The sequence below is a fragment of the Fundulus heteroclitus genome, chromosome 22 (assembly GCF_011125445.2).
Source record: "Fundulus heteroclitus isolate FHET01 chromosome 22, MU-UCD_Fhet_4.1, whole genome shotgun sequence".
Classification (NCBI taxonomy): Eukaryota; Metazoa; Chordata; class Actinopteri; order Cyprinodontiformes; family Fundulidae; genus Fundulus; species Fundulus heteroclitus.
The window spans coordinates 17,447,940-17,458,170 of NC_046382.1; the positions used below are offsets into that span (position 1 = coordinate 17,447,940).

General features: G+C 41.6%; 1 protein-coding gene across 1 annotated transcript in view; it reads right to left on the reverse strand.

Annotated features, from left to right (window-relative positions):
• The window catches only part of fbxo11a (F-box protein 11a), an 18,817-nt gene extending 8,937 nt beyond the window's left edge, over nucleotides 1-9,880 (reverse strand). Inside the window, exons 1-10 of the mRNA XM_036126736.1 lie at nucleotides 9,507-9,880; nucleotides 6,242-6,366; nucleotides 6,081-6,162; nucleotides 4,136-4,280; nucleotides 3,087-3,216; nucleotides 1,995-2,078; nucleotides 1,730-1,862; nucleotides 1,511-1,617; nucleotides 1,302-1,413; nucleotides 340-446 (exon numbers count right to left, since the gene is read on the reverse strand). Coding sequence (XP_035982629.1) covers nucleotides 340-446; nucleotides 1,302-1,413; nucleotides 1,511-1,617; nucleotides 1,730-1,862; nucleotides 1,995-2,078; nucleotides 3,087-3,216; nucleotides 4,136-4,280; nucleotides 6,081-6,162; nucleotides 6,242-6,366; nucleotides 9,507-9,600 — 1,119 coding nt within the window. The 5' untranslated portion in view covers nucleotides 9,601-9,880. The remainder of the gene's footprint in view (nucleotides 1-339; nucleotides 447-1,301; nucleotides 1,414-1,510; nucleotides 1,618-1,729; nucleotides 1,863-1,994; nucleotides 2,079-3,086; nucleotides 3,217-4,135; nucleotides 4,281-6,080; nucleotides 6,163-6,241; nucleotides 6,367-9,506) is intronic.
• Between the last annotated feature and the right edge of the window lie 351 nt (nucleotides 9,881-10,231).

The following is a 10,231-nucleotide window of genomic DNA, read 5'->3' on the forward strand; positions in this document are numbered from 1 at the left end:
TGGAGACGCACCGATGGGTCAGAGATCAGAACCGGACAGTTTTCCCCCCAATGAAGCCGTATTCTGACAGAGCCATGCTCGTGTTTTTAATTCAGACTTTTTGTTAAAGGTATACTATTGCTTTGGGCTCCAGGTTATTCCCATTCATTAAGCGCACCAAAGTTATAAATACACACCATTTTCTGTCTTTTCAAGTGATCAACTAAAAGCACTCACTGTGACGCCCCCTTTTTTGTTTACATTTATTAAAATATATGATTTTTACTTTATAATCCTTAGTAACATCAGTTCAGAAATCAAAAAAAAAAAAAAGTTGAGAAAGTGAAAAGTGTAGATTACCTGTGCGTGATCAGTGATGTAAAGGCCCACGTTTTCACAGTCGCTGATGTTGCAGTGCTTTATTGTGGGACACGCTCCCTGACCACTGACACACACGGCCGACCCGACTGCAGCAATAACACGAAAAACACACAAAAAGGTTTATAAAAAAAAAAAAAAAAAAACAGTCAAGAACTAACAACCATTTACAGATTTCCTATTTAAAAAGGTATACAGATGTTTTTAGAATAGAGTTCAACAGAATATAACCATCCTTTGTTTGTCATCAGCAGCAAAGCGACGGGCAAACAGAAACACATAAACTCACATTAAAATAATAAGCAACAATAAATAAATAGCGGTCAAATAGACAATTTGACCTCTTCGGGGCACAGAAGCGATTGTACTTCCTGCGGAGGATGAGGAGAGCCCACCTGCCCCCGCCCATCCTCACGACCTTCTACAGAAGCACCATAGAGAGCATTCTGACCAGCTGTCTCTCTGTGTGGTGTGGAGGCTGCTGCGCCTCCGACTGGAAGAACGTGAGGAGAGTGGTGAGGACAGCAGAGAGGATCATTGGGACTCCTCTCCCTTCCATTAAGGACATTTCATCTCAGCGCTGCGTGTCCCGAGCCCATAACATCATCAGAGACCCCTCACACCCCCACCATGGACGGTTCTCCCTGCCGCCCTCTGGGAAAAGGTTCCCAGCTGTATGCAACGAAATTTCGTTCTGTATGCACTCTGTACATACAAAATGACAATAAAGTTGTCTAAGTCTAAAAAAAAGTCTAAGTCAATGTTAGAAAAGTCTACAGTTCTGCAACATGGGCAGATTCTGAGAAATGTACATAAGAAAATCTAAAAACTAAGAACCGTGCTTTTTAAAATAGCTTTAACCTTTGCTACGTCTTGACTCTTAATTAAAAACAGGCTCTGCGTTCTTCGTCCGTCCGTCTCCCCTAAAGCCTTCACGCTCGTACCTGTGCATGTGCTGCGGATGATGCAGTGGTCGATGATGGGGCTGCAGTTGACAGTAATCTCCAAGCAGTGGTGCGCGTTGTGGTGCTGGGCGGACTTATCGTCGGGGTTGAACTGCGGCGGCGCACGAAACAAGTAGAAAGAATAACGTGGAGATAAGAAAGCAGTTCCAGTTACACGCTGCATAGCCTATAAACACAAACCTACTTACCCTAATAGTCATAAATCCAACATAAGCGTCTTCGGAGCCTTCCATGAAAACAAAAGTGGAGTCTCTGGTGTTCTCAATAATGACTTTCTCTGCCACCTTTCCAGGAGCTACAAAAAAAAAAAAAAAGGACCAAAGTGGTTTAATAGTTACAGGCAGGATCAGTTAAAAAAATAAATAAATAAAAAAGGTACCAGGAAAATGAATTTAAGAGACGCGTACCAGCTCCAATCATCGTGATCGGGGATTCGATATAGATCCATTCGTCCGTGTAAATACCAGAGTGGACAAATATCAAGCCGTCAAAGTGAGGCTCCTGACCCCCGCCGAGAGCATCTTCAATGGTGTCGTAGTACTGGAAAAAACAAAATAAAAAAACAAACAAACAAACAAACAAACAAACAAACAAACCAAAAAAAAAAAAACACCAGCTTTAAATTAGAAACCAATACGCACCAAGAATAAAGAGGCTTGTCAGTTTACTTACAAACATGTTGTCTCTCCCTTTGTATCTGGCAGGATTACTGTAGAAGTGTTCTGCAAAGCCGGGCTTCACGTGGGCTCCTTTATACTAAAGAAGGAAAATAATACGGTTATAATTCTACTAACAAACTAGAACCTAAAATGTCAGGATAAAAAAAAAAAAAAAAAACATTTCTGATGTTGTTACATCTGTCCATCACCACCAGGCTATGTCTCAAGGAAGCAGACCAGCTCTAAGTTTTTGTTTTAGTGCCAAACTGGACCGTAAGTGTGACCCGTTTCACGTTTTTAAATCCTACTAGAGTCGCAGTTTTGACATCGCGTCAATTTACTCCAACATACAAAACGCTGAGGTCTGGGGGGAAAACATAAACGGGGTGCTACACCGTCTGGGAGCTGCATTTATTTGGCCCCTTTAAGTGTAAAGGAAGCAAAACAGATTCTGGAGAAAGTTTTCACTCTTTAAGACATTTTTCTCATAGTTTTTCCTGGAAGAGAAAACCAAACAGTGCTTACTAAATTCTGCCATTTCCCCCCATCAATTTACAGTAAAATTGGCTTATTTAGATTTTACTGCATCAAACCTTGATATTAACATTTAAGCCAAACGTGTTTTGGTCAGAAAGCAAATTTGGACATTTTAGATTCAAAAAAATGAATTAACCTTGATTGTGGCTTTAGAAATATATAATTTCTACATAACGCAGCCCATTAGAAATCATTGTCTCACTGCTGGAGGTTTAGCTGCTCTGTGGAAACGTGCTGAGCTCAAGAAAAACAGGTTAAACTTCAGCTGGGACTCCATCCTACGTACAAACACCATTAATTATCAAAAGAGAAAATTAACCACAATATCCTTTTAAAGTTAATCTCATATTTCAGGGTATTTCTATCCCCCCTTCCTCATTCTAATAAACAAGCACTCTTTTGATAAGATACATGCAGCTTCAACTGAAAAACAGATAAAATGCAGCCCCCTTTTAATCTGGTCTAAAACAATAGCATAAATGATCGAATGTTGCAGCTAGTTCTGACAAGAAAAGCCCCGGAGGAGCAAAGCTCGGAGCCACCCGTGTAATAAATGAGACTTCCTCACCAGCTGCTGAAAGCTCTCCTTCCACGGGTTTGGCTGCTCATGTTCTTCTGGGTTTATCTGGTAAAACTTTCCTGCCTCCGGGTGCATCATGGGTCGGGTGTATTCGAAAACCTCCATGTACAGCCTCTTCCTGAAGTTTAAATAAAAAACAAAAACAAATTATTTCTCCTCATCTGTGCCCCTCCTCCCCCACTGCAAAAACGGATCTAAAAATAATGTAAAATGTTCTTAAAGTTAGTGTATTTGTCCTTGATTTGAGCAGGTAAATACGATTATCTGCCAATGGAATGAGTATTTTAACCTCTAAAATAAGATAATTAGACATCCTGCACTTGAAATAAGACGATGGAGAAGAATTGTTCCTATTTTAAGTGCAAAAGTCTTATTCCATTGGCAAATCATCTTATTTATCTGCTCAAATCAAGGACAAATGCACGAATTTTAAAGAACATTTTACTTATTTTTAGTTCCGTTTTTGCAGTGCCCAAAAAAAATCTACTTTAAATGCACATATTTCTCATCTTTACATACATAGTTTCGGCATTCAGCAGCACCACGGAAACAATTAAAATAGCAGCCAGACAAACAAACAACATAAGCTGCTGGATAAATGTTCGACTTGCAGGTAAAAGTAGCTTAGAAATAAACAATGACCTCCATCCAAGTTCATTTCAACAAGTAAAAACTAATTTAGCCACTAGGATTGATGGTCGCCATCCTTTTCTGTCCACAAATGACACATCTTAGAGACCAAGAAACAGCTCAGGTAAAGTGGTGCAGGAAAAGATGAGATTAGTGAGAAATATGATCAGTAATTCCATCACATCATTTAACAATGTCAAGTTGGGGTCCCTCCGTTTAGCACTGATGTTATAGACATGTCACATATCATGTTTAACACATACAGCCTGGCCATGTACAGAAGGTAATAAGCCGAATGGTATGGGGGATAAAATATTAATAAAATGATACAAAATCACAATAATTGCTAGTAATCTAGTTGTTTTGTTTACTTGAACAAGCCAGGCTCATTAGACGGGAAGCCTCACCAGAGGATGGGGTCGTTGGCCAGCTCACTGAAGCGCTTGCACACGCAGGCCGCGCGGCACAGGTCCTGCTCCAGCAGGTACGAGAAGATCTTCAGCACCACCTCGTCTGGAAGCTTCTCCTGCAGATACTGCTCCGCCGGAGCAGCTGGGAGCACAACGCCGTTGGATCGTTAGAGGCAGCGGATTTTTATTTTTTTTGTGGGAACAGACAAGACTCACGTTTTATATCAAGATCTGCAGCCGAAACAAGTTCCTGGCTTTGTAACTGGATTCTTCCACGTGAAATGCGTCGCTGTGTTCATTAGTATAATAGTTATGATATCTGCTGCTTGTTTTTTTGTGTTAAAAAAGTACCGACTGTGTGCCTAACGTGATATAAGCCGACAGCTGGCTCCTGTTCAACGAGGCCGCTTCACGGGCAAAGCACCGCTGCGGTCCTTTGGCCAGAGGAGCCGTGCATGACAAAGACTCCAAATGTCACAAACACACGACTTCACAAGGTCCCGCCTACAAGCTTCAAGCGCGTTTCATCCAAAAAAAGAGATCTCCCCGAGGGGGACCAGCCCAAAATTTTTGTAGACGCTTAATTTAACATAGAACTGCGCTGACGGATACGTAAAGCTGAATTTATTAAGTATTTACAAATCAGTGACATTAAAAAAAGGCTTATTCTGGTCTGATGGGGTGTTGCAACCCGTCACATTTCTGGAGAACCAACCGGCTCAAATAGGGCTCAAAACAGTAAGCCGTGGAGAAAAGGTTATAAAAAAAAACAAAAGATTCTCGAAAATACTCAATCATATTAAAACTATACATGATAGCTCAGCAGCTTTAGAGACTATTTACATCCATAATTCATATAAACTTGCAATTAAAAACTAAACTGATGCATTGATTGGACGGGTAAAACCACCTGCTTCCTAATGGAGGTAGGAAGAGAAAAGAAACAAGGCTGCAGACTTGATTAAGTGTGTGTGTATATATATATATACACACACACACACACACACACACACACACAGGACTGTCTCAGAAAATTAGAATATTGTGATAAAGTTCTTTATTTTCTGTAATGGAATTAAAAAACATGAAATGTCATACATTCTGGATTCATTACAAATCAACTGAAATATCGCAAGCCTTTTATTGTTTTAATATCGCTGATTATGGCTTACAGCTGAAGAAAACTAAAAAATCCTATCTCAAAATATTAGAATATTTCCTCAGACCAAGTAAAAAAAAAATTATAACAGCAAAACAAAATCAAACATTTGAAAATGTCCATTAATGCACTGAGTACTTGGTTGGGAATCCTTTTGCACAGATTACTGCATCAATGCGGCGTGGCATGGAGGCAATCAGCCTGTGGCATTGCTGAGGTGTTATGGATGCCCAGGATGCTTCAATAGCGGCCTTTAGCTCATTTGCATTGTTGGCTCTGGTGTCTTTCAGCTTCTTCTTCACAATACCCCACAAATTCTCTATGGGGTTCAGGTCAGGGGAATTGGCAGGCCAATCAAGGACAGTAATGCCATGGTCAGTACACCAGTTACTGTGAGAATCTTATGTCGTCCCTTAACCACTACCATACTTGTGATTTAGTTTACTGAACCAAGCTGAGTGTTTTTCAAGGCTCAGGAAACCCTGCAGTGTTTCGAATTAATTAGACGATTCAAGTGATTAGTTGAATAGCCTACTAGTATACTTTTTCACGATATTCTAATATTTTGAGATAGGATATTTGAGTTTTCTTCAGTTGTAAGCCATAATCAGCGATATTAAAACAATAAAAGGCTTGCGATATTTCAGTTGATTTGTAATGAATCCAGAATGTATGACATTTCAAGTTTTTTAATTGCATTACAGAAAATAAAGAACTTTATCACAATATTCTAATTTTCTGAGACAGTCCTGTATGTGTGTGTGAACAAATGTGTGCATTTACCTGGTAAATCTGGACACTTTCCTGAAACTCTGGGGCGTTTAGGTCGGTGCCCAAAGTTTTCTGTCGTCGAAGTGGAAGCACCCTGGAAGCAAAGCGGCTCTCGTCATTGGTTAGCATTTAAAAACATCGCGCCGTCTTAGAAAGACCGGTGCTGACCGTACCTCCATGTTTGTCTTCGTGGGACACACCGTTCTCTTGGGCAGAGACTTTCTTCTAAGTTGGTAGGGACTATTTTGAGCTCCTGGACCGGATTCTTCTGCAACCATTTCTGCAGGGATGTCCTCATCTACGATTAGCAGACGAGGGGGGGTAAAATGCTAGTAGTTAAATCAACACAAACAAAAAAGAAAAACATCATATGCATGTTTACATGACTGGCAAAAACCTGTGTTTACCTGAATTTTAAGATCTTTAGAAAGTGAACGTTTCTGATCACTAAAAACTAAATAATCCGAGTGTGAGCTTTGTTTCCCGTTTGATATATTTTCTATCACAGCTCGCGACGGCTCGTCTGACGCCACAGGAGTAAACCTTACATGTAATAGCTGGTGGAACAGGATTTATAAAGTAACTTACCAGCTGAATTAACTGTTCACATTACAATATAAGCCTTCAGAAATAAACAGGCGACACTTGTGAGCATCTTAACAGCATTCATGAGAAGCCGAGGTGAAAATCAGACAAGTTAAATTGTCCTTGAAGGAGCCACTCTGTGCAGAATGAGCTGATCAGAAATCCTATCAAGAAGAGACTCGATCAACAACAAACAAGCATTCAGCCTAAGCTAATCCATCCTCGCCTCTCTCACCCTACCCATGCTGGGCCGACGCACACCTCCAGTGAACGATGCAAACGCCGCCTCAGGCTGCTACGGACGCAGCCTGCGTGATAAGTTACGACAACATGAAGCGGCTGCGGCCGATGAACGGCAGGTCAAATACAGAAAAATCAGGTTTTTTGTCCCCCCTCATATTCATCAAATGCACCCACATCACCTTTTTATTCCACGTCGGATAACGAGCGATGGGCAGAGAACTGACTTTGATAAATAACAGGATACCTGGCTGTTGACTAAAATATCTGCGGAGGGTCTTAAACAAACAAAAAACAATTTAACGTGTTAAGATTCTGCAGCGTTAACTAGAACTGGGCTACACAGACAAAATATAACATTACCACTGCTTTGCAATAGCAATACTACTATTTTGAGGGGTTTTAATAATTATCGTCATATAATTACCAACTTTTAACCCACTTTCAAAGGTATGCAAACCCGAAAGAGCGGCCCAAACAATCAGCTAACGGACCATTTGCGTAACTAAACATAAATCCATTGATTACCATGGGTCCTTAACAACTAGCAATGTTTTCATGTACCAAGTTCACTTCAGGAGTGACAATATGTTTCAGCCCAGGCATAAAATAAAACAAATTGAGCAGACGACTGTGGCTCAGAGGGAAGAGTGACGGTCTTCCAATCTGGAAGTCATTGGTTCAATTCCATCTTCCCTCCTGTCGCATGTCTCTTAACCCCCAAGCTGCTACCGTTCTGCATATCGGTGCAAGAATGTTAGTCTGGGTGAATTTAGCTTTAGTCCTAATGTATAATGACTGGAAAAGCGGCGTATGAATTCTGTCCATTAACCATTTGACATGACTGCGACCAATTCTCTGTCAAATAAAACCGCTCGGCCTGCCAGACAGACAACCCACCATCCGTCTTATTGGATTTTGAGACCCATCTTTATCATGGTTCTTTCCATTTTCCCTTCCTTGAAAGAATATTTCATTTGGCGGCTCTATTGACCGGCATCATTGCGAACATCGCTCGCTCTTTAATTTAGGTCACCTTCGTAGCTAAGAAGGTGACCTGGAAAAGGTTCGATAAACACACCCCATGACATTTCTTTATTGGTATCAAATATTTAAAACCTAAAGGTCGTCTAACTCCCAAATGTGGTCTCTCTGACAGGCTTTTTTTTTGTTTTTAAAAGCTAAACATTAAGACCTAGGCTTTGGCATCATAGTATACCATGTGCTTAAGGAGCTGTAGTATGCAAACAACTACGTTTTTAAAATCATACCATTCCTACCGTTTAAATTCCCTTTTGTGGAGACGGCAAACAAAGGTTCAATGGGACGGTATTTTTCTCCCGCTGTTAAAATCATAGTGACACAGTGTCGCCCTTCCCATGCTCCCTGCTGCCCGCTGCTACTCAGCTGGCTGAAAGAGGGCGAAGCCATGTTCCAAAAACGACCGATTCATCCGTATAGAAACACGTCAATTTTTTAACTCGGTATTAGGCGTGCCGTTTTAAAAATGCAGCAAATAGGCATGACATGCACAATACATATAATTAATTTAAAACAAATTGACATTTTAATGACAATACCAAAACTGAGCTCATGCCGAGCTCAGTTTTGGTTGAATGAGATTTCCAAATGCATCACTCACCCCTCAGCTGTTTGTCGTTCAGCTGATCATTTTGTAAAAAAAAAAAAATGTAATTTATTTCACGAACTCGAAACGTTGCAAATGACGCCAAACTGCAGCCAGACACTAAATATTAGCAGCGCACTGTCCTTATGGTGTGTTTTTTTTTTCTTTTTTCTTTTTTTTTTTTTGTTATTATTTGACGTTAGAACATAGCGAACATTAACAAATGCTTCTTTACCCGGGGGGGAAGTTTACGTTCAGACATTGTGGTCACTCATAGTTCACGGTTTAATGTCACCCAAAATGCCAAAAACCCAAGAGGTGATTCCAAGAGAAAAAGTTAGTCATAATGACGGCCTGGTTTTTTTTTTTTTTTTTTTTCTTTCTGTTTTGTTTTTTTAAACAGGGGGAAATGACGACCGGAGGTAGTGAAGTACGCATATAGCTAGCTGTCAAATCCTCCAATAATAACAACTGCCTGCCTAGCACGGGCTACATTAAATTAGCATGCTACGGCGGCTAGCAGAACCCTCCTTAATGCGCCCCTCCGGGCGTTTGTCATCCGTCAATCCACAACAGTCTGAACATTTCGTTATCCATACATTAAACATCGGTCATTTCTCCCTACACAAAAAAACAAAAACAAACGAAAACAAAACCGCAGCGGTATTAGGCGAGACGAGCAAAAGAGCAGCCGACTCGGGGGGTTTAAAAATCAAGCAAAACAAAGCGCGGCCTAAATGCTAGCTACAAACACACAAGCCTCGGCGTTTCCTGACTGGAGTACGCCGCCAGAGGGGACGCCGTGTTCGGCTCGCTCTGATTGACGCTCCTCTTCGCTGTGGACGCAGTTTTTTTTTTTTTTCCTCAATAGCTCAAACAATATACGAAACTGCCAAGTGGTGTGCAGATATAGTCAATTAAGCAACCAGAGCTATGGGTCCGACCAGCCTCCCAGCCAAGCGAAGGCTTGTGGGAAGGAAAATTACCTCTTTCCTGGTGGTTCCTATCCGGCTGCACCGGGCGCGGCCTTGATACTCGCCTAGGTCTTCTGTTCACGTTACTTGCTCTGACGGAGTTCATTTGGGGTGTTGGTAATCTGGAGGAAAACGTCGAAGCTTTCACGGCAGAAGGAGGCGACGCCGAGCACGCCGTCTATGTCTTTTTGTTGAGCATCGGACGAGCTGCCATCTTTCCGCCGCGGCTCGAGAAAGGACCGTGTCGCTTGTGTTTGCTCTCCCCCGTTTTCGCCCCGCACTGGTGGTGTTACGTCTGGCCCCGCTCCGCCGTAGCAGGAGGAGCCATAGCAGACCGCGACGGTCCGTCAGGCCTCGGTCACACATCACATGCCCACGCCGCTCGCCTTCTCATTGCCCCATCGCGTGGACGGCGCTCGATTTAAGTTGTTCTTCTGACATTAGCGTCTTTTTTTTTTTAAAATATGGAAATATGTTCTTCGGCTACACATGGGCTCTATTTATTTTAGGCAACGCACAATAACAATTGATCAGGTGCGTTCAATGACAGCTCAATAAACACGAACATGCTGGTCTTGAGCCCTTAAGGCTGCGAGCGCGTCTCAACAAAGTCAGAATATCAGCGAAAAGCCTCGTTGTTTTAGTCGTATGTTTAAAATAAAAACAATCGCGCGATCACACCATGAGATTCAGTGTTTATTTCTGTTAACTGTGGCTTAAAACGTATTTAGTACTAT